Genomic DNA, 20519 nt, shown 5'->3' on the forward strand with positions numbered 1-20519 from the left:
TGAACGCCGTCTTCCATTCATCCCCGGGACGGATCCGGACCAAGTTGTATGCACCGCGCAGATCCAATTTGGTGAAAACTTGAGCCCCCTGGAGTCTGTCCAACAACTCTGGGATAAGAGGCAGCGGGTAGCGATTCTTCTTGGTGATGGCGTTGAGCCCACGGTAGTCTATGCACGGCCGTAAGGCTCCGTCCTTCTTTGCAACAAAAAAGAAACCAGCTCCTGCGGGAGACTTTGAAGGGCGGATGAAGCCCTTCGCCAGATTTTCGGTAATGTATTCCGACATAGCCCGAGTCTCAGGCTGAGACAAAGGGTATATGCGTCCCCGAGGAGGAGTAGAACCCGGGAGCAGTTCAATAGCACAGTCAAAAGGTCGGTGGTGTGGTAACAGTTCCGCTTTCTCTTTGGAGAAGACATCCCTAAAATCCGCGTACGGGGCCGGTAACTCTGGTTCGATGAGTGCCAACGGAATCCGGTGGACTTTCTTTGCTTGGAGACAGGACTGGAAACAGTCGGGGCTCCACTGGGTGATCTGAAAGTCCTTCCAACGGATTACTGGAGAGTGCTTTTGGAGCCAGGGTAGACCAAGGACCATCGGATGTACAGCTTTCTCCAGAATCAGAAATGAAATTTCTTCGGTGTGCAATAACCCCGTCTGCAGAATAAGCGGGAAGGTCTCTGTGGAAATGCACCCAGATAGAGGAGTACCCTGAATAGAGGTTACCCTCAAGGCAGGAGTCCTAGTTCGTGTAGAAAGAGACAACTGTTGCACGAGCTCCTTAGAAATGAAGTTGCCTCCAGCCCCGGAGTCGACCAAGGCTTGCGTGGGAAAAGAACCACCCGGGTATTCCAAAGTTACTGGTATGGTACATGGAGGAGCAGTGCTAAGGCAGCCTAGGGGACACTCCTCCCTTACCTCTAGGCGCGGGAGTTTTCCGCTCGTTCCTTGCATTGCGCAAGGTAGTGACCCTTACCGCCACAGTACAGACACAACCTCAGGTCGCGGCGACGCTGCCTTTCCTCGGGCGACAAAGAAGAACGACCCAATTGCATGGGCTCCTCCGAAGAAGTTGCTGAGGAGGCGGTAGTACCTCGAGAGCCAGAATTCAGGGTCTTTGGTGCCACAGATGTCAGGCGTCGAAAAGGGCAAGCCTCTCTCGCCCTCTGCTGTAAACGCCGATCGATTCGACCCGCAAGGTCAATAAGAGAGTTGAGGTTTTCTGGCAGATCGCGAGCCGCTAGCTCATCCTTTATACGGCCTGCTAAGCCCTCCAGAAAAACGCCCCGTAGAGCTTCATCCTGCCAGCCTACCTCGTGGGCGAGTGTGCGGAAATCCAATGCATAGTCCGCAAGAGACCGTGTTCCTTGCCGAAGCTGGAGCAACTCAGTAGTAGCGGAAGCTTGTCGTGCTGGCTCATCAAAAGCCGCTTTAAACTCTTCAACAAAACGGTTCAAATCTCCCAGAGCCGGATCACTATTCTCCCACATGGGTGAAGCCCAGTTCAAGGCCCGTCCATCCAAAAGGGAAAAAATGTACGCCACCTTGGCGCCGTCAGTAGGGAACTGGTTAGGCAAAAGTGCAAAGCGCACGTAACATTGGTTTAAAAACCCTCGGCACGCCTTGGCATCCCCAGAGTAGCGGGATGGGGCTGGAAGCTGTGTCGGAGTCTGGAAGGTTACCAGCGGTACAGGAGCAGGTACCGGTACCTGTACAGGTGCGGGCGGCTCGACATCCATGCGAGCTGCCAACCGCTCTACTGTAGCGGCCAGAGAGTCCAAAACTTGTTGTTGCTGAACTAAGCGTTGGGCCAAACCCGGAATGGCCTGTAGCCCGGCGAGGTCTGCCGGATCCATGGCCTTGCAAACTGTTGTGATAGACAAAATCCGGAAGTGGATCCTTAGGCCGACTGCCCGGCGGGAACAGTCGGGAGGCAGAACTCCCACTGGGCAACTGGAGCTTCACCTGGAAACCCGCGACTCCTCCAGAGGAGCTGTGAGAGCCCGGGTCGCTAGGTCTTAGGAGTCTTCGCCCTGGAAGTCCAAGGTCCCCCCAGGAGAAGCCCGTAGGGACCCGGACCGCTGGGACTTAGGCGAGGGTGAAGAAGCCCAGGAGTGAAGTACGGACCGGAGTCTAGGCAGATGGCAGGCAAGCAGGAATCGGAGTACGAACCGGAGTCAAGGCAGATGGCAGGCAAGCAGGAATCGGAGTACGAACCGGAGTCAAGGCAGATGGCAGGCAAGCAGGAATCGGAGTACGAACCGGGGTCAAGGCAGGCAGAAGACAAGCTGGAATCGGAGTCACGAACCGGGGTCAAGGCAGGCAGAAGACAAGCTGGAATCGGAGTCACGAACCGGGGTCAAGGCAGGCAGAAGACAAGCTGGAATCGGAGTCACGAACCGGGATCAAGGCAGGCAGAAGACAAGCTGGAATCCAAGTGCAGGCAACAGGAATCAGGAACCGGGTAGCAGCAAGGCAACTAGTACTTCAGAGAAGGAACCTCGTTGCAAGGCAATTCGAAAAGCCCCGGGTCCCGGTTTAAATCCCTACCCGGCGTCTGACATCACGGGGGGCGTGTCAGCACATCCAGGTGCTGACAGCAGAAAAACTCTCCCGTCGCGCGCACGCGTTCCCCCGAAGGGGAGGAGTCCCCCGCGACGGCCGGCGGCGTCTCCCACGAGGAGGAACTAGGCCCATGCTGCCCGCACGAGCTCCGAGCCCGCGGACCGCGGCCCAGACCCGGGACCTGGAGGGAAGGTAAGGGCTCGGACGCCCCCGTGGCGGCCGAGACCGCAACAAAATCAGCATAAAACACCTACTTGCATCCAAAATATGGAGGTTCAAGAGAAGTGACCAATTTTGTAAGTCCAATATTAAGGAAAAATTCAAAATTTTATTCCAAAGTGAAAACAAAGCTGCGCGCCGGCGGCAGCTGTGCACCACAGAAGGGCTGTTTTTCAAGCCCCCTTGACGTCCATGTCCAATGACGTCAGGCAAATGGGCAGCCAGCTGTAATCCCGTCGGGGTCAAGTACACTTCCACATTCCCGGTAAGACCACCAATCTGTCCCACCTCTCTTGCTCCTCGGACCTCCTATAATTTAGAGTTGTAACCCACTCTTCCAATGAATGCTCAAGGTGGCTGACATTGTAATTCAAATACAATAAGTCCCTGCTCTGAAGAGTTGAGTATCTGAGGCAATGGGAGGAAAAGGTGACCTGCGCAAAGTTACAGGGAGTGTCGGTGGTAGAGTTGGGATTTGGCCTCTCTTTTCCTTTGTTCTCAGCCCATTGCTCTAACCACTAGGCTACTCCTCTCCTCTGGGTACTAGGCTTAATTAAGGATGCGAGTTTTGGATTAAACTCAAAGCAGAGGGAGGAGGATTATCAGATAATCCCATTTGGAAGGGAGAGACAAGGTATCAGATAATCTGATTCAGAATACGAATCAGCCTTGTATGTTGGGTTGATGCAGAGGGAGTCATTAATGAGCCAATGTGTAGGTGAGAAGAACAGCATATCAAGCAGGACCAAGGGAGAAAGCCAAACGTACTCTGCAGATTCCTAGCTGCACTCTTGCATCTTTTCTGCATGTGATCTCACCATTTTAGCAAACTGTGGAAAGCTCCTGAGATCTGCAGAGTAAAATGAACGGCTCTGAGTGGTCCCTTGCTTTTGTCCTGCGTGCAAATGGAAGTTAGTGACCCCCATGCATGGGTCTTTGTATTCAGGTGGGAACATTATGCAGCAATGGAGTAGCAGAAGTCATACGGGCAGCAGATCAATTTCAAAGGGTTTTGGAGCCTAAATTTGAAAATGTACATGGGCCCAGGATGGCCACATCCCAGTCATGAAAATCAGTGAATCACTGTCTCTGTAACAGCAACAATGTCCAAGTCCACCTCCACCATTAGAGCCTGCAGGTCTGGGGTTTGATTGCCCAGACTACGAGCATTTGTGGCCATAGTTTTCCAGCTGCTATTCCTAGTGACCTTTTCTGCTTTTTTTTTAACTGATATTGTTACTCTCTCTTCCCACTTCCAGTATTTCTTGGGGGGGGGGGGGGGTTTGACCTTCCAATTTCACCAGCCACCTCCTGCCACCCCCTGCTTTCTAATTTATAATTATAAGAAACCCTTCCTTAGAAAGTCTTATTGTTTTAAGAAAGCCCAGCCCTGGAACCTCTCATTGTTGGAAGAAGCCCTGCCTGGGAGCATCCTACAGCCATAGCAAAGTCCTGTTTGAGCGTGATGCATATCTAATGCAGGGGTTTCTTTGTGGGTATTGCAGCACTGGCCATTTATTAGGCCAGTGTCAGTGAGAGTGGAAGGGTTGAATCTAAATGGCCTACACCTATGAGACCCCCCAAGTACACATGTGAGATCTCAAGTACATCCATGAGGCCCCAAGTATACCTATGAGACCCCCAGCTACACCTGTGAGTGAGTGAGGGGGGGGGGGGAAATAATGCATAGCATACAAACATGACCACCTTATCTAGTCTGCCCGTTCACACCAACTGCTCAGCTGTACATTCTCTGCCACTCCCTCAGTTTCCCTGTGTTTATCCCAGACTTTCTTGAATTCAGATCCTGTCCTTGTTTCTATCACCTCCACCACCCTCTCTGTAAAGAAGCATTTCCCTAGATTACTCATGACTCTCGTCCTATCAACTTTCTCTGTTCCACCTCCTCCCTGCTAATCCACACTCTCTCTGCCGCCACCACCACGTTTCCTCCTCTCCAGGGTTCGCCCCAGCACTCTGTCCCTTCCTTCCTCCCTGACCCCAGCACTTTCCTTGATCCCCATATAAGTCGTAGGTCACAGACCTGTGCACCTTCACTCTACCCTCAGTTGTGTCCAAAGTCCTGGAATCACGAGTGCACTTTGTCCCCAGGAGCTGCCTGCAATGTGTGTGTGCTCCAGGCTTAGCCCTCTCCTACCTGCAGGGGAGCGGCTGGAGCAGTAAACAGAGAAGCCCAGAGCTTTTTAGCCTTTCCCCTCAGATCCGGCAATTGAGGTAAATCCGGGGGAAATTCTGAGAGTTCCTAGGTGTGCTGAACCTCTGAGTGCACCCGTGAGATCCTGAGTAACCTGTGAGATTCTCAGTAAACCTATGAGATCCCAAGTAAATGCAAGAGACCACAAATAGATCTGTGAGACCCTGAGTGCACCGGTGAGATCCAGCCTCATAGCAAGATTTCTCTTTCTGTTGCATTTTGTGACTTCTTGTAATAATTATGTGTGCAGCTGGCAAAGACTTATGGGGATCTATACACGGTGTGGCTCGGACAGACCCCCATCATTGTGCTGAATGGATGCAAGGTCATAAGGGAAGCTCTGGTCTCCCACGCTGAGGAGTTCTCTGGACGGCCTACGACCACCATTTTAGCCGATCTTCTGGGCGAAAGAGGTAAATTTCACTTTCAGTGTTCGAAAGCTGCTGGAGATAATATTCAGATCTGTCTTTAGCCTGGAGCAGGGCCATACCTGGGAATGCTTGAGTTCGGCTCACCCTGAAATTAGCGCAGGGTGTGGAGTAAGAATGGTGTTTGCACTAAAGAGACATTGGTTTGGCCAATGCAACCCCGATATTTAAAAAGGGCTCCAGGGGAGATCTGGGAAAATGATAAAGGGCATGGAACGGCTCCCCTATGAGGAAAGGCTAAGAAGATTAGGGCAGTTCAGCTTGGAGAAGAGATGACTGAGGGTGACAGAGGTCTACAAAATCATGAAAGGACTTGAATGGGTAAATGTGAATCGGTTATTTACTCTTTCGGATAATACAAGGATTAAGGGGGCACTTCATGAAGTTAGTAAGTAGCACATTTACTGTAATTTACTCACGGATTTCTGATGGTCAAGCCCATACCCAACACGCATTACAGTAATGCCATACTGGTTCCAAGTGTGTTTTTTGTAGAGTTTTCTGGTTGGCCCCAAAGAAGTGCATGCAAATGCATGTTGTGATACTTTTTACCTCAGAAGACAGTACTCTGAATATTCTTTTACATGTAAAACATCTTATTATAAATGCATAATTTTTAACTGTGTGCATGGAGAGAGCAGGTGGCGGGGTGCAAGGGTATAAGATTTGCCTAGGGTACCTAATACTCTTGCATCAGCAATGGGTTCTGGGGGAGGGAGTGAAGACCCGGAGGGTAGAGGAGTGACAATTTTTAGTTCACTGAGAGGAGCTGGGCTTTTTTTTTTTTGGTGAGCCTGAGACAGACTAAATGAAGGGGGGGGGGGAGGGGAGTGCCGCACAATAATTGTTCACACGGGGCAGCAAAAAAAAAAAACTAACACCGACCCTGACTCTTTACCAAAATGAGTAAATATTTGTATTGTATCCTCAATGACCTTAGGCATTGTTATGTCCAATGGCCAAACCTGGAAGCAGCAGCGACGCTTTGGCCTGACGACCCTGCGGAACCTGGGGCTGGGGAAGAGGAGCCTGGAGGAGCGCATCAAGGAGGAGGCCCAGCACCTGATGGAGGTGTTTGCTAGAAAGAAAGGTAAGATCATAAAGGAAAGATTAGTTACCTGAGAAACAGGTATTCTTTCACCTCTGATGGAAAATAATACTCCTCAGTGACTGAAACTCTTTGTTGCCAGGAGGCTTTTGCAAAGCATTAAGCAAATTCTCTAAAATGACCTCGCTACATGCATGACAACTAAACTATAAATAGAGGAATTACCAAACTATAAGAAGTGGAATTACACTGAGCGACCAGGGCTGCGGATTTTGTAGAGGCAGCATTCACAAGCCCTGTGGGGAGGGAGTTTCAGCCATCATTCAGTGGAGACACTTAGTGGCCATATTCAGAGTGCCACGTGCACCAGGCTCTGAGTGAATTGTAACTCCGTTTACAGTAGAGAATGTGTGGGAAGAGCTGGGGAAACTGAAAGTGGACAAAGCCATGGACCTGATGAGGTTCATCCCAGGATACTGAGGGAGCTCAGAGATGTGCTGGCGGGTTCGCTGTGTGATCTGTTCAATAGATCCCTAGAAATGGGAGTGGTGCCAAGAGATTGGAGAAGAGTGGTAGAGGACCCTTACTTTTCAATGTATTTATAAATGATCTGGAAAGAAATACGACGAGTGAGATAATCAAATTTGCAGATGACACAAAATTGTTCAGAGTAGTTAAATCACAAGCAGATTGTGATAAATTGCAGGAAGACCTTGTGAGACTGGAAAATTGGGCATCCAAATGGCAGATGAAATTTAATTAATTAATTTATTTTATTTATTTATAATAAAGTGGATAAGTGCAAGGTGATGCATATAGGGAATAATAACCCATGCTATAATTACACAATGTTGGGTTCCATATTAGGTGCTACAACCCAAGAAAGAGATCTAGGTGTCATAATGGATAACACATTGAAATCGTCGGTTCAGTGTGCTGCAGCAGTCAAAAAAGGAAACAGAATGTTGGGAATTATTAGAAAGGGAATGGTGAATAAAACGGAAAATGTCATAATGTCTCTGTATCGCTCCATGGTGAGACCGCACCTTGAATACTGTGTACAATTCTGGTCACCGCATCTCAAAAAAGATATAATTGCGATGGAGAAGGTACAGAGAAGGGCTACCAAAATGATAAGGGGAATGGAACAACTCCCCTATGAGGAAAGACTAAAGAGGTTAGGACTTTTCAGCTTGGAGAAGAGACGACTAAGGGGGGATATGATAGAGGTGTTTAAAATCATGAGAGGTCTAGAATGGGTAGATGTGAATCGGTTATTTACTCTTTCGGATAGTAGAAAGACTAGGGGTCACTCCATGAAGTTAGCATGGGGCACATTTAAAACAAATCGGAGAAAGTTCTTTTTTACTCAACGCACAATTAAACTCTGGAATTTGTTGCCAGAGGACGTGGTTAGTGCAGTTAGTATAGCTGTGTTTAAAAAAGGATTGGAGGAGAAGTCCATTACCTGCTATTAAGTTCACTTAGAGAATAGCCACTGCCATTAGCAATGGTTACATGGAATAGACTTAGTTTTTGGGTACTTGCCAGGTTCTTATGGCCTGGATTGGCCACTGTTGGAAACAGGATGCTGGGCTTGATGGACCCTTGGTCTGACCCAGTATGGTATTTTCTTATGTTCTTATGTTCTTAATGGTAACATGGAATAGACTTAGGTTTTGGGTACTTGCCAGGTTCTTATGGCCTGGATTGGCCACTGTTGGAAACAGGATGCTGGGCTTGATGGACCCTTGGTCTGGCCCAGTATGGCATTTTCTTATGTTCTTATGTTCTTATGTTCACAAGAGTGGGAGCAGAGAGGAGTCTGGTAACTACAGGCTTGTTAGGCTCACCTCGGTGGTGGGAAAAGTGATGGCGTTGATGCTGAAAGAAAGAATAGTGAACTATCTACATTCGGGAGAACTGCTGGACCAGAGAGAGCATGGATTCACCAGGGGAAGATCCTGTCAGACAAATCTGACTTTTTCAACTGGGTGACTAGGGAATTGGATCAAAGAAGAACGCTCGATGTCATCTACTTGGATTTCAGCAAGGCTTTTGACAACGACGGATTCCCGAGGAAGACCGGCCCGGGGATCCACCACCCAGGCCGGCCCAGGACACATCACGTGGTCTGCCAAGCACGGCACCGTCACGCCCGCGCATGGCAGACCATGTGACTGGAGCAACCGGCCCACCGGGGGATGCCCGATCCCCCAATAGGCCAATCCGCCCCTGGCTTTTGATACGGTCCCGCACAGGAGGCTGGTGAATAAAATGAGAAGCTTAGGAGTGAGTGCTGAGGTGGTGGCCTGTATTGCAAACTGGTTGACGGACAGACGACAATGTGTGATGATAAATGGAACTTACTCTGAAGAGAGAGCGGTGTTAAGCGGAGTGCCGCAAGGATCTGTGTTGGGACCAGTCCTGTTCAATATCTTTGTGAGCGACATTGTGGACAAGATAGAAGGTAAGTTTTGTCTGTTTGCGGATGACACTAAGATCTGCAACAGAGTGGACACGCCGGAAGGAGTGGAGAGAATGAGATGGGATTTAAGGAAGCTGGGTCGAAGATATGGCAGCTGAGATTCAATGCCAAGAAGTGCAGAGTCATGCATATGGGGTGTCGAAATCCGAAAGAACTATATTCGATGGGGGGTGAAGGGCTGATGTATACAGAGCAGGAGAGAGACCTTGGGGTGATAGTGTCTAACGATCTGAAGTTGGCAAAACAATGTGACAAGGCGATAGCTAAAGACAGAAGAATGCTGGGCTGCATAGAAAGAGGAATTTTGAGTAAGAAAAGGGAAGTGATTATCCCCTTATACAGGTCCTTGGTGCGGCCTCACCTGGAGTACAGTGTTCAGTTCTGGAGACTGTATCTCCGAAGGGACAGAGACAGGATGGAGGCGGTCCAGAGAAGGGTGACCAAAAAGGTGGATGGTCTTCATCGAATGACTTATGAGGAGAGATTGAAGAATCTAAATATCTACACCGTGGAGGAAAGGAGGAGCAGAGGTGATATGATACAGACTTTCAGATACTTGAAAGGTTTTAATGATCCAAAAATAACAGCAAACCTTTTCCATTGGAAAAAAATGAGCAGAACCAGGGGTCACGATTTAAAACTCCAGGGAGGAAGACTCAGAACCAATGTCAGGAAGTATTTCTTCACGGAGAGAGTGGTGGATGCCTGGAATGCCCTTCCGGAGGAAGTGGTGAAGACCAGAACTGTAAAGGACTTCATAGGGGCATGGGATAAACACTGTGGATCCATAAAGTCTAGAGGATGTGAATGAAGAGTGGGTGGCTCGCAGGAATGACGGCTACTATCTGGAGATAATACCCTTATTCAATAAACATACACACAGTTAATGTGACTCCAACATTGCTCTAAGCTTCGACGGCAAGAGGAAATGTATTTATTTATTTATTTATTTAAAAGTTTTTATATACCGCACACTTGGGCATTTACATGTCCGTTTAGGCGGTTTACAAACCTACATACATAATAAAAACAAACTTGATATTCTTAACAGGTTATCAAATCAAGAAGTTAGGTTAGGTAGTAGTATAAGTTAATATCAGTTATTGTATTTATAAGCATCATTAAACAGATAGGTTTTTAGTATCTTTTTAAATTCTTTGCGGTTAGGTGTCATACGAATAGAATCGGGAATGGAGTTCCACAGAGTCGGACCTATAACTGAGAAGGCTCTTTTCCTTGTTAAGGCTAAACTAATTGTCCTAACCGATGGTATCTCTAGTAGACATTTGTCTATAGATCGTAACTGTCTTGTAGGTGTTGCGATCCCGGGTCGGCCCCGGGACCGCCACTTACTGCCGGCTCGGTCCCAGCCCCCCTCGAGCTGCGTTCGGGCCGTACAGGCCCCGGGCACGGCGCTCCCACGCCGAGCGAGCAGCCGGCGTCCTCCCGCGGCTGGCCCCGCCCCCTAGCCGCGCGCGCGCGGCAGGCCTCTACATTTAAAGGGGCCAGCGTGGGAGATGCAGGAAGCCGGCTGGTGACGTCAGACGCTGCAGGGCTATTTAAGCCCTGCAGTCACAGCGCTCCTGGCCTTGCAACGAGGTTCACAGGGTTCCTGTCTTCAGTTGCTGCGTTCCTAGTTCTAGCTTCGCTCCGACCCGGCTTGCCTGCTGACCATTCTCCGTCTTGACCTGGCTCCATCCCCGACTCCGCTTCTGGATCTGTCCCTTGGCTTCAGTACGACTTCTGACCTCTGAATTGACCTGGCTCCGTCCCCGACTCCGCTTCTGGATCTGTCCCTTGGCTTCGGTACGACTTCTGACCTCTGGATTAACCTGGCTCCGTCCCTGACTCCATTTTTGGATCTGTCCTTTGGCTTTGGTACGACTTCTGATCTCTGGCTTGACCCGGCTCCACCTTCGACTCCGAATTATTGCCTTCCTGGACTCCGTCTCGGATCTTCACCGCTCCACTGGCCCGAAGATTCTCCTAAGTCCCAGCGGCTGGGTCCCTACAGGCTCCTCCTGGGGGGGCTCCGGCTTCCAGGGCGAATCTCCAAAAGTCCCAGCGGCCGGGCTCCTACGAGCTCCTCTCGGGGGAGCGCCAGTCTCCAGGGTGAAGAGATCCCTATTCCAGGGCCCAACGTTGTCCAGCCTCCGTATCATCCTCGAGTCCTTGGTCGGATAGGACTCCGCCCAGTTCCGGTATTCAAGTCTACCCCGGTCCATCGAGCCGCCTCCCGGTTGGGACCTGTAGCTGAGGTCCTCCACAGCTTCCAGCTCTTGTCCCGACCGGCCCAAGGGTCCACAAGTCCTAACAAATTGCAAGGCCATGGACCCGGCGGACCTCGCAGGCCTGAAGGCCATCCCGGGCATTGCCCAGAAGCTCCAGCAACAACAGAGCTGCCTCGACACTCTGATGTCGACGGTCCAACGGTTAGCAGACCGAGTCGAGGGGGCCTCCGCTGCCAGCTCTACGGCGTCTACATCCCGGACCAATCCCGGACCCGCCGTCCCTGTCCAGATGCCTGCTCCGTCCCGATATTCGGGGGACGCGAAATCTTGTCGAGGTTTCCTTAACCAGTGCTACATCCGCTTTAACCTGCTGCTTGCACAATTTCCTACCGACCACGTGAAGACAAGCTACATCATTTCCCTCCTGGATGGGAGGCCCCTGGCGTGGGCTTCGTCTCTCTGGGAGTGTCAGGATTCCCGTTTAGGCAGCCTAGTCCAGTTCGTCAAATCCTTCCGAAGGATTTTCGACGAGTCGTCTCGTGCTTCCACGGCCGCCTCGGAACTACTCCAACTACGACAAGGGAACCGTCCTCTGGAGGAGTACGCCATGGAGTTCCAGACCCTTGCCACTGAATTGGGTTGGGGAGCCGACAGTCTGCATGGCATTTTCCTGGAGGGGCTCTCCCCACGCCTCCAGGATGAATTAGCCGGACGAGACCTCCCGGACGACCTCCATGAGCTGATTGAACTGGCAGGTCGTGTCGACCGACGGATTCAGCGCCGCTTCCGGGAGCGGAAAACCACCCAGGGACAGTCCACCCATAGGATCACGCCTCCGCGGGGCCGGCCGTCGCCGCCCACCCCGACTACCACTCAGGGCGAGGAACCCATGCAGTTGGGCCGGGGTCCCCTCTCTTCGGAGGAACGGAAGCGGCGTCGCTCCCAGGGCTTGTGTCTCTATTGTGGTGGTAAGGGGGACTTTCTGGCCCGCTGTACCGAGCGCCCGGGAAACACCCGAACCTAGAGTCTAGCGGGCAGTTGACTCTAGGCAACACCTCCTCGAACTCCCCATGTATTATTCCAGTACGCCTGTGCCTTCCGGAGGGGGCCTTCGACCATTTAGCCCTGCTTGACTCCGGGGCCGGGGGGAATTTTATTCTCCGAGACCTTGTACAGCAACTGCAGTTGGAGACCCAGCCCCAGGAGCCCCCTGTACGGGTATCTTCCATCCAGGGGATCCCGCTTCCCGGGTCTATCTCCACTCGGACTCGCTCTCTCAAGCTTCAGGTCGGGGCCCTTCATACTGAGCAGATCTCCTTCCTTATCCTGGAGAAGTCCATTCACCCTGTTATTCTAGGGTTACCGTGGCTAAGAAAACATTCTCCGGTGATAGACTGGAACTCGCTCCAGATCACTTCATGGGGGACCACATGTTTCCGTCAGTGTCTCCCTGCCTGCGAACGACCCACGCTTCCACTTCTAACGGCGCCTCTAGCCATACCTCCGCAGTACCACACCTTCCGGGACGTCTTCTCCAAGGAGAAGGCCGAGTTGCTTCCCGAGCATCGGCCCTTCGATTGCGCAATTAACCTGTTGCCGGGTACCACACCACCTCGCGGACGAGTGTACCCGTTATCCCTGCCTGAGACCCAGGCCATGTCCGCATATATCAAGAAAAACTTGGAGCGGGGCTTCATCAGACCCTCAAATTCCCCGGCTGGGGCCGGATTCTTCTTCGTGGGGAAAAAGGATGGGTCTCTTCGGCCCTGTATCGACTACCGGGGCTTGAACCACATTACCCGGCGGGATCGCTACCCATTGCCCTTGATTCCCGAACTCCTGGATTGCCTTCAAGGGGCCAAAGTATTTACCAAGCTGGACCTCAGGGGGGCCTACAATCTCGTAAGAATCCGTCCGGGGGATGAGTGGAAGACCGCCTTCAATACCAGGGATGGCCATTACGAGTACCTCGTCATGCCCTTCGGACTCTGTAATGCCCCTCTGTGTTCCAGAATCTCATGAATGAGGTACTTTGTGACATGCTACATACCTCTGTTATAGTGTACCTCGATGATGTACTAATATACTCCCGGGACCTTGAGTCACACCGTCAACACGTCTGCCAAGTACTCCAGAAACTGAGGGAGAATCGGCTTTACGCCAAATTAGAGAAGTGCCAATTCGAGCAGGAGTCTTTACCCTTTTTGGGGTACATCGTTTCCTCCACAGGCTTCCATATGGACCCCGACAAGGTTGCCGCCATTAAGAACTGGCCGCAACACTGGGAGTTAAGGCGCTTCAGCGTTTCCTGGGCTTCGCCAATTTCTATCGCCAATTCATCCCACACTACTCCAGCCTGGTAGCCCCTTTGACGGCCCTTACCCGGAGGGGTGCTGATGCCAAGGAATGGCCACCCACGGCCGAACAAGCCTTTCAGGTTCTCAAGGAGGCCTTTCTACAAGACACCTGCCTCCGCCATCCCGATCCTCAGGGCCAATTCATCGTAGAGGTCGACGCTTCCGACGTGGCAGTAGGGGCTGTGCTAGCCCAACTTTCCAAGAAAGGCCAATCCCGGCCCTGCTCATATTGCTCCCGGAAGTTCTCCCCCGCCGAGAAGAACTACGGTATCGGGGACAAAGAATTACTCGCCATCAAACTGGCATTCGAAGAATGGCGCCAATGGCTAGAGGGAGCACAGCATCCTATAATAGTCTACACGGATCACAAAAATCTGGAGTATCTGTGCCGTGCCCAGCATCTCAATCCCCGGCAGGCGCACTGGTCCCTCTTCTTTAGCCGGTTTAATTTCACGCTCCACTACAGGCCGGCAGCCAAGAATGTCAGGGCAGACACCCTCTCCCGTAGCACCGAGACGGACGATACCATTGAGCCTCCCCGATACATCTTAGATCCAGCCAAGGTTCTCGTGGCCGCGTCCGAAGTGGCACCCGCAGGGAAGACGGTGGTTCCAGCTCGCTCGAGGAGGAGGGTGCTCGCATGGGCCCACAATTCGTTAACCGCCGGTCATCCGGGGATGGCTCGGACCCTAGAACTCTTAACCGAATTCTACTGGTGGCCACGGGTCAAGGAGGATGTTCAACACTACGTCCGGTCTTGCGCCACGTGCGCTCGACAGAAACCGCTGCCAGGCCACCCCTGGGGTCTTCTCCAGCCGCTTCCTATCCCCATGGAACCATGGACCCATCTATCCACGGATTTTATAGTGGAGTTACCTCCGTCGGAGGGAAAGACCGTGGTCTGGGTCACCGTCAACCGCTTCTCAAAGATGGCACACTTTGTACCCCTTGTAAAACTACCCACAGCTCCTGAACTGGCCGATTTATTCGTCCAACATATCTTTCGACTCCATGGTTTGCCTCTGCACATTACGTCGGACAGGAGCCCTCAATTCACGGCAAAATACTGGAGGGCTCTTTGCAAGAAGTTTGGTGTACAATTGAACTTGACCACCGCCTTTCACCCCCAGAGCAATGGCCAGGTCGAACGCACCAACCGAACTCTGAAGACCTTCTTCCGAGCCTTCGTCAGTGACTTACAAGACAACTGGGTCGCCCTCTTACCCTGGGCGGAGTTTTCGTATAACCGCCACAAACACTCCGCTACTCTCCAGTCCCCATTCCAGATGGTGTATGGGAGGACTCCCAAACCTCCTCTGCCATTGCCTCTGACAGTCTCCTCTCCGGCAGCGCAACTTACGGCTAACCAGCTACATCGCCTCTGGCGCTCCACGCAGGAGAAACTTCGGCAGGCGGCCGCTCGATCCAAAGAATACGCAGATAGAACCCGGCGACCTGCTCCCGTCTTCCTACCAGGGACCAAGGTATGGCTAAGTACCAAAAACATTCGGCTGCGCATACCGTCCATTAGGCTAGCACCTCGCTATATTGGTCCCTTCATTGTGGCCGAATGTATTGGGGCGGTGTCCTACAGGTTACGTTTACCCGCCACTCTTAAGATACATGATGTCTTCCACGTTTCCTTGCTCAAACTGGTGGTCCTTTCCCGATTCCAGGCCCGGCCTCCGGAACCCAGTGCCACCGCTGCTGACCCTGAGGACACGTATACGGTGAAAGAGGTCCTGGACGTTCGGGTCCGCCGCCGTTGCTGTGAATACCTGCTCTCCTGGGAAGGTTATGGGCCCAAGGAGAACTCCTGGGAACCCGCCTCACATGTCCTGGATAAGGATCTTCTCCGCCGGTTCCATCTGAGTCACCCGGATAGGCCGAGGTCCCCGGGGAGGAGGCGCAGGAGAGGGGGTACTGTTGCGATCCCGGGTCGGCCCCGGGACCGCCACTTACCGCCGGCTCGGTCCCAGCCCCCCTAGAGCTGCGTTCGGGCCGTACAGGCCCCGGGCACAGCGCTTCCATGCCGAGCGAGCAGCCGGCGTCCTCCCGCGGCTGGCCCCGCCCCCTAGCCGCACGCGCGCGGCAGGCCTCTACATTTAAAGGGGCCAGCGCGGGAGATGCAGGAAGCCAGCTGGTGACGTCAGACGCTGCAGGGCTATTTAAGCCCTGCAGTCACAGCGTTCCTGGCATTGCAACGAGGTTCACAGGGTTCCTGTCTTCAATTGCTGCGTTCCTGCTTCTAGCTTCGCTCCGACCCGGCTTGCCTGCTGACCATTCTCCGTCTTGACCTGGCTCCATCCCTGATTCCGTCCCTGACTCCGCTTCTGGATCTGTCCCTTGGCTTCGGTACGACTTCTGACCTCTGGATTGACCTGGCTCCGTCCCCGGCTCCGCTTCTGGATCCGTCCCTTGGCTTCGGTACGACTTCTGACCTCTGGATTAACCTGGCTCCATCCCTGACTCCGTTTTTGGATCTGTCCTTTGGCTTCGGTACGACTTCTGATCTCTGGCTTGACCCGGCTCCACCTTCGACTCCGAATTATTGCCTTCCTGGACTCCGTCTCGGATCTTCACCGCTCCACTGGCCCGAAGATTCTCCTAAGTCCCAGCGGCTGGGTCCCTACAGGCTCCTCCTGGGGGGGCTCCGGCTTCCAGGGCGAATCTCCAAAAGTCCCAGCGGCCGGGCTCCTACGAGCTCCTCTCGGGGGAGCGCCGGTCTCCAGGGTGAAGAGATCCCTATTCCAGGGCCCAACGTTGTCCAGCCTCCGTATCATCCTCGAGTCCTTGGTCGCATAGGACTCCGCCCAGTTCCGGTATTCAAGCCTACCCCGGTCCATCGAGCCGCCTCCCGGTTGGGACCTGTAGCTGAGGTCCTCCGCAGCTTCCAGCTCTTGTCCCGACTGGCCCAAGGGTCCACAAGTCCTAACAGTAGGTTTGTATATATGTAACATAGTGCAAATCCATACAGAACTGGGGTTGTAAGGCAAATTGTGAATGATGGTCAAGATTTTATAACTAATACGGTGAGTTATGGGAAGCCAGTGTAAATGTTGTAATATGGGGGTAATGTGTTCTTTTCTTGGTAAATTGAAGATTAGTCTAGCAGTTGCATTTTGAATTAATTGCAGTGGATGTAGTGTGGATAAAGGTAAACCTATGTATAGCAGGGTGTAACTTGTGTAGGTAACTTCCACGCAGTCTTTTTTAAAATCACTGATTCAAGTTCTTAAGCACCAAACAGGTTTGTGATTTAACAATCTGCAATAAGGATGGTTTATGCCTGCAATGATTGAAATTTAAAAGAGCCAGCTGCTACACGTTCACATTTTGGCATAAGAAAATCACTATGAATATGTACTTATTAAGAATTTAACAGCTCATCCTTTTGTAATTTGAGGACATAGCGTTCATTTGGAATTATACTGCGACTTTTTTATATACCTTTAGTTTTATATATATATATATATATATATATATATATATATATAAAATATATATATATATATATATATATATACTTTAAAATATGATATCCATTTATGTGTTTTGACAAGATTGTTCTGGGAGGGGTAATGGTGGGGGTCTTCATGATTGTTGTTTATCAAAATATTGGTGTGGAGTGTGCAAGGCTGAAGGTTCACCTAGGGGCCTAATAGCTTGCATTAGCCTTGCTCGTTTCACATTACTCTCACTCTTGCTGTACAGCCCATGCCTCTATAGAACAAGAACGCTGTATGCGCTGGTGTCTGATATATCTGTTGTTAACAGGGACACCCCTGGACCCTGCCAGTCCTATCACCAATTCTGTCACCAACGTGATTTCTGCTTTGGTTTTCGGGCATCGCTTTTCTGTCGAGGATGGCCTGTTCTCCCAGCTGGTTGAGGCTACTGACAGTCTGGTAGAAAACCTGGGCTCTTTCTGGAGCAGGGTAAGAATTCAACCTTTTTTTTTGTTGTTGTTGGTCAGTTTTACATGCCTTGGGCTCTCTCGCCGAAGGAGGTAAAGTAAGCTCTCAGCTGCTGTGCACAAGGCACATTGGGGTCAATATTTGGAGGCATTATTCAGCTAAATGCCAAGTTTTCAATATTTCCCCCATTTATCCGGCTGGCTAGCTGAGTATGCGTACACATTCACTCTAAAATTTAGCTGGATTACATAGGGGCTAAATAACATAGTCCTAAAGATACCTTTATCCGGAGATTTCTGGCTATATTCAGTAGTGAGGCTACACCGCTGAATATCCCTCCAGAAATAGATGGATAAGTTTATCTGGATAATTTTGCGATCTGAATATGGACCCCCATTGAGTCCTCCCTCAAAGTGCCAGCTGCCATCCACAGGGAGGCTGTTTCCCCTTTACTGATCCTACATTGCATACAACAAGTCCTGTTGAGGGTAAATTTTCAAACAGCTGCATAGCGGAAAAGTCTGTGCGTACATTGGACCCGCAGACTTTACCAAGTGTTCTCAAAGCAAACTTAATCATATAAGTTCGCTTTGAAATTACTCGGGTTATTAGCCGAGTGTGTGCACTCATTCACGCTTTTTAGAGCGGGTAACTTTGCACATGTTCACTTACGGGTAGAGGATTTGCATGCTTAAAACTAGGTTTAACGTTCATAAATGGGCTTTTGAAAATTGCGCATAATTCTTTTGAAAATTACCTCCTGATGTTTTAAAGTAAAAAAAAAAAAAAAAAAAGGTGTGTGTGCGAGTGCTAATTTCACCCCAGTGGATGTTAAAGTACCTGTGAAACTGGGTTACACTGAGCAGGCTCACTGGCATTTGCAGACATAAACCTGGGTTTTATGCTCGTAAATGACCCCCTAGGATGTGACTTTATCACACTTCTGAAATGTTGCAGTCCCATCCTGGGCAGCAGGTGACCGAACATCAAAGCGTCCTGTCCGTAACACACTTTGCTGGAACAAGTCACCCCTTGCTCTGTTCTTAAACTTTTGGATGCACTGATGCAAAGCTCTTATGTCACCAAGAGTGTGACATGGCCATTCTTTCAAGGTACGGACTGTAAGGCAAAGCTCAAATTATTTCCAATGTGCCTCGACTGTTTGCAGTCTTTTGCTTTCCTGAAGTTTCCTTACATGCATCAGTCTTTCAGTTTAGTGAAAGTAATTTTATAACAACCTGCACAGAGCTGAAGTCCACGTTCACAAGGTACATACGGACTTCAGCTCTAATTGTCATAGCGCGTCGCACATACCTTAGCATGGCCTAGGCATGCACATTTAGACGTCCATGTGCACATCTAGGCCCATATTTTTGGAAATAGGAAGTACAAATGCCAATGATTTGTTTCCATCCTCAGCTCCTTGCAAAATTGCATATGTGTACTTTTATGAGTGCAACCCCACGGTAAATGCTTCTGAAAATTACTCCCTGCATCTCATCTGTAATATTTAAAAGAAATGCAGTAGTTTTAACCCACTTTGTTTTGTCTCAGTTTTATTAACTCGCTTTCACTTTTATTAAATATTTTCCTTAGAAAACTTCCCCAGCCTTTGTTGTTTAGACTTTCTTATTTCCTTCTTGTCACTGCTTTTTCTCTCTCCCCTCCCTCGCACGTCCACGTTCTCTGGCTGAGGTGAGAGGATGTACAGTATGTATGTGTCCAGGTGCAGCTATGCGGTATTACCGTCCTTCTAAAAGCGATAAGCCTACGATATCTGACATAAAACAATCCCTTTCTTGTAGCTTTCTCTTCATCTTCACCCTGTTCCCTTCTGTTACGCTGGGGGACTGTGGCATTGGGTTTTCTTGGGCTGTTTATGCAGAAGGGCTCTTCTCATGGTGCATAAATTGGGGGAGAAGGGACCGTACGTTGATAGCTGAAACGTGTTCCCAGTGCAGTGTTCTCCTCTCCTCTCCTTAGCTGTACGATGCTTTCCCAAGGCTGATGCCGTACATCCCAGGATCGCACCACAAGGTGTTCCAATGCCAGGACTTCCTGAAAAGGTTCGTGAAGAAGGAGATCAGAAGCCATCGAGAGAGAGGAAGGTTGGATGAACCACAAGACCTCATCGACTTCTATGATAGCCAGATATTAAAAGTAAGCCCTCCATGACCTGATTCCTTCCAGCTTGATTTATTTAGCACTACTTGTCTGGCTAAGCAGCGGCCACTGAATAATCCAACTATGTTCAGCAGCCGCCACTTAACAAGATAAGTCACTTATTCGGCTTAAGTAGTTAGCTGGATAACTAGTGGGCGGATCGGGGAAGTGCTGCAGTGCTTATCCAGTTAACTCAGCTGGATAAGCATCAATATTCATACTTATCCAATTAAGTTAAACCTGCCATAGAGCAAGTCTAACTCAGTCAGATTATAAATTACCCAATTAAGTAGCGCCAAATACTTGGATATTCAGCAGCATAGCCAGTATAAGTTTTATCTGGCTAACGTACCTAGTCGTAGTTTTCTGAATATCGCTTTATATTCTGCCTTTCAGGCACTTCAAAGCGGATTGCATTCGGGTACCACAGCACTTACAATCTAAGTGGGGGGTCATTTACCCCAGATTTTCTCTAATTCTGTGGCTATAGGAAGAAATGCTTAGAAAAAAAACAAAACCTTAAGTTTGTTCCTGAGGGTGAATCAACTTGCTCAAGGATGGATGTCAAGGAGGAGCAATGGGATATGAAGCTTGGTTTTCCTGGTTTGAAGGCAGCTTTAACCGCTAGGCTGCTCCTCCACTCTGATAAGCCATCCAGCTCACTTAACGTTGCCCTGGAACACCTCCATCTTTTCTGGCTAATCTTTATCCAGCTGAACTGTTAGCTGGGTAAATCAGAGGTGTTCAGAGCAATGGGAAATTTAAAGCCTGTGGATTTGTCCGGCTAAGTTCCCAACTTAGCCGGACACAGCATCTGGATACAGAGCCCATTGGATCCACAGTTACACAGTGCTGTTGATAGGGTCTGTGCTGGCGTGAGCAGACATAAA

General features: G+C 50.3%; 1 protein-coding gene across 1 annotated transcript in view; it reads left to right on the forward strand.

Annotated features, from left to right (window-relative positions):
* The first annotated feature begins 1643 nt into the window (after nt 1–1643).
* LOC115099602 (cytochrome P450 2J5-like) overlaps nt 1644–20519 on the forward strand; it is a 35405-nt gene continuing 16529 nt past the window's right edge. Inside the window, exons 1-5 of the mRNA XM_029617335.1 lie at nt 1644–1697; nt 5248–5410; nt 6366–6515; nt 17327–17487; nt 19450–19626. Of these exons, the coding sequence (XP_029473195.1) occupies nt 1644–1697; nt 5248–5410; nt 6366–6515; nt 17327–17487; nt 19450–19626 (705 nt within the window). The remainder of the gene's footprint in view (nt 1698–5247; nt 5411–6365; nt 6516–17326; nt 17488–19449; nt 19627–20519) is intronic.

The sequence above is a fragment of the Rhinatrema bivittatum genome, chromosome 9 (genome assembly GCF_901001135.1).
Source record: "Rhinatrema bivittatum chromosome 9, aRhiBiv1.1, whole genome shotgun sequence".
Lineage (NCBI taxonomy): Eukaryota > Metazoa > Chordata > Amphibia > Gymnophiona > Rhinatrematidae > Rhinatrema > Rhinatrema bivittatum.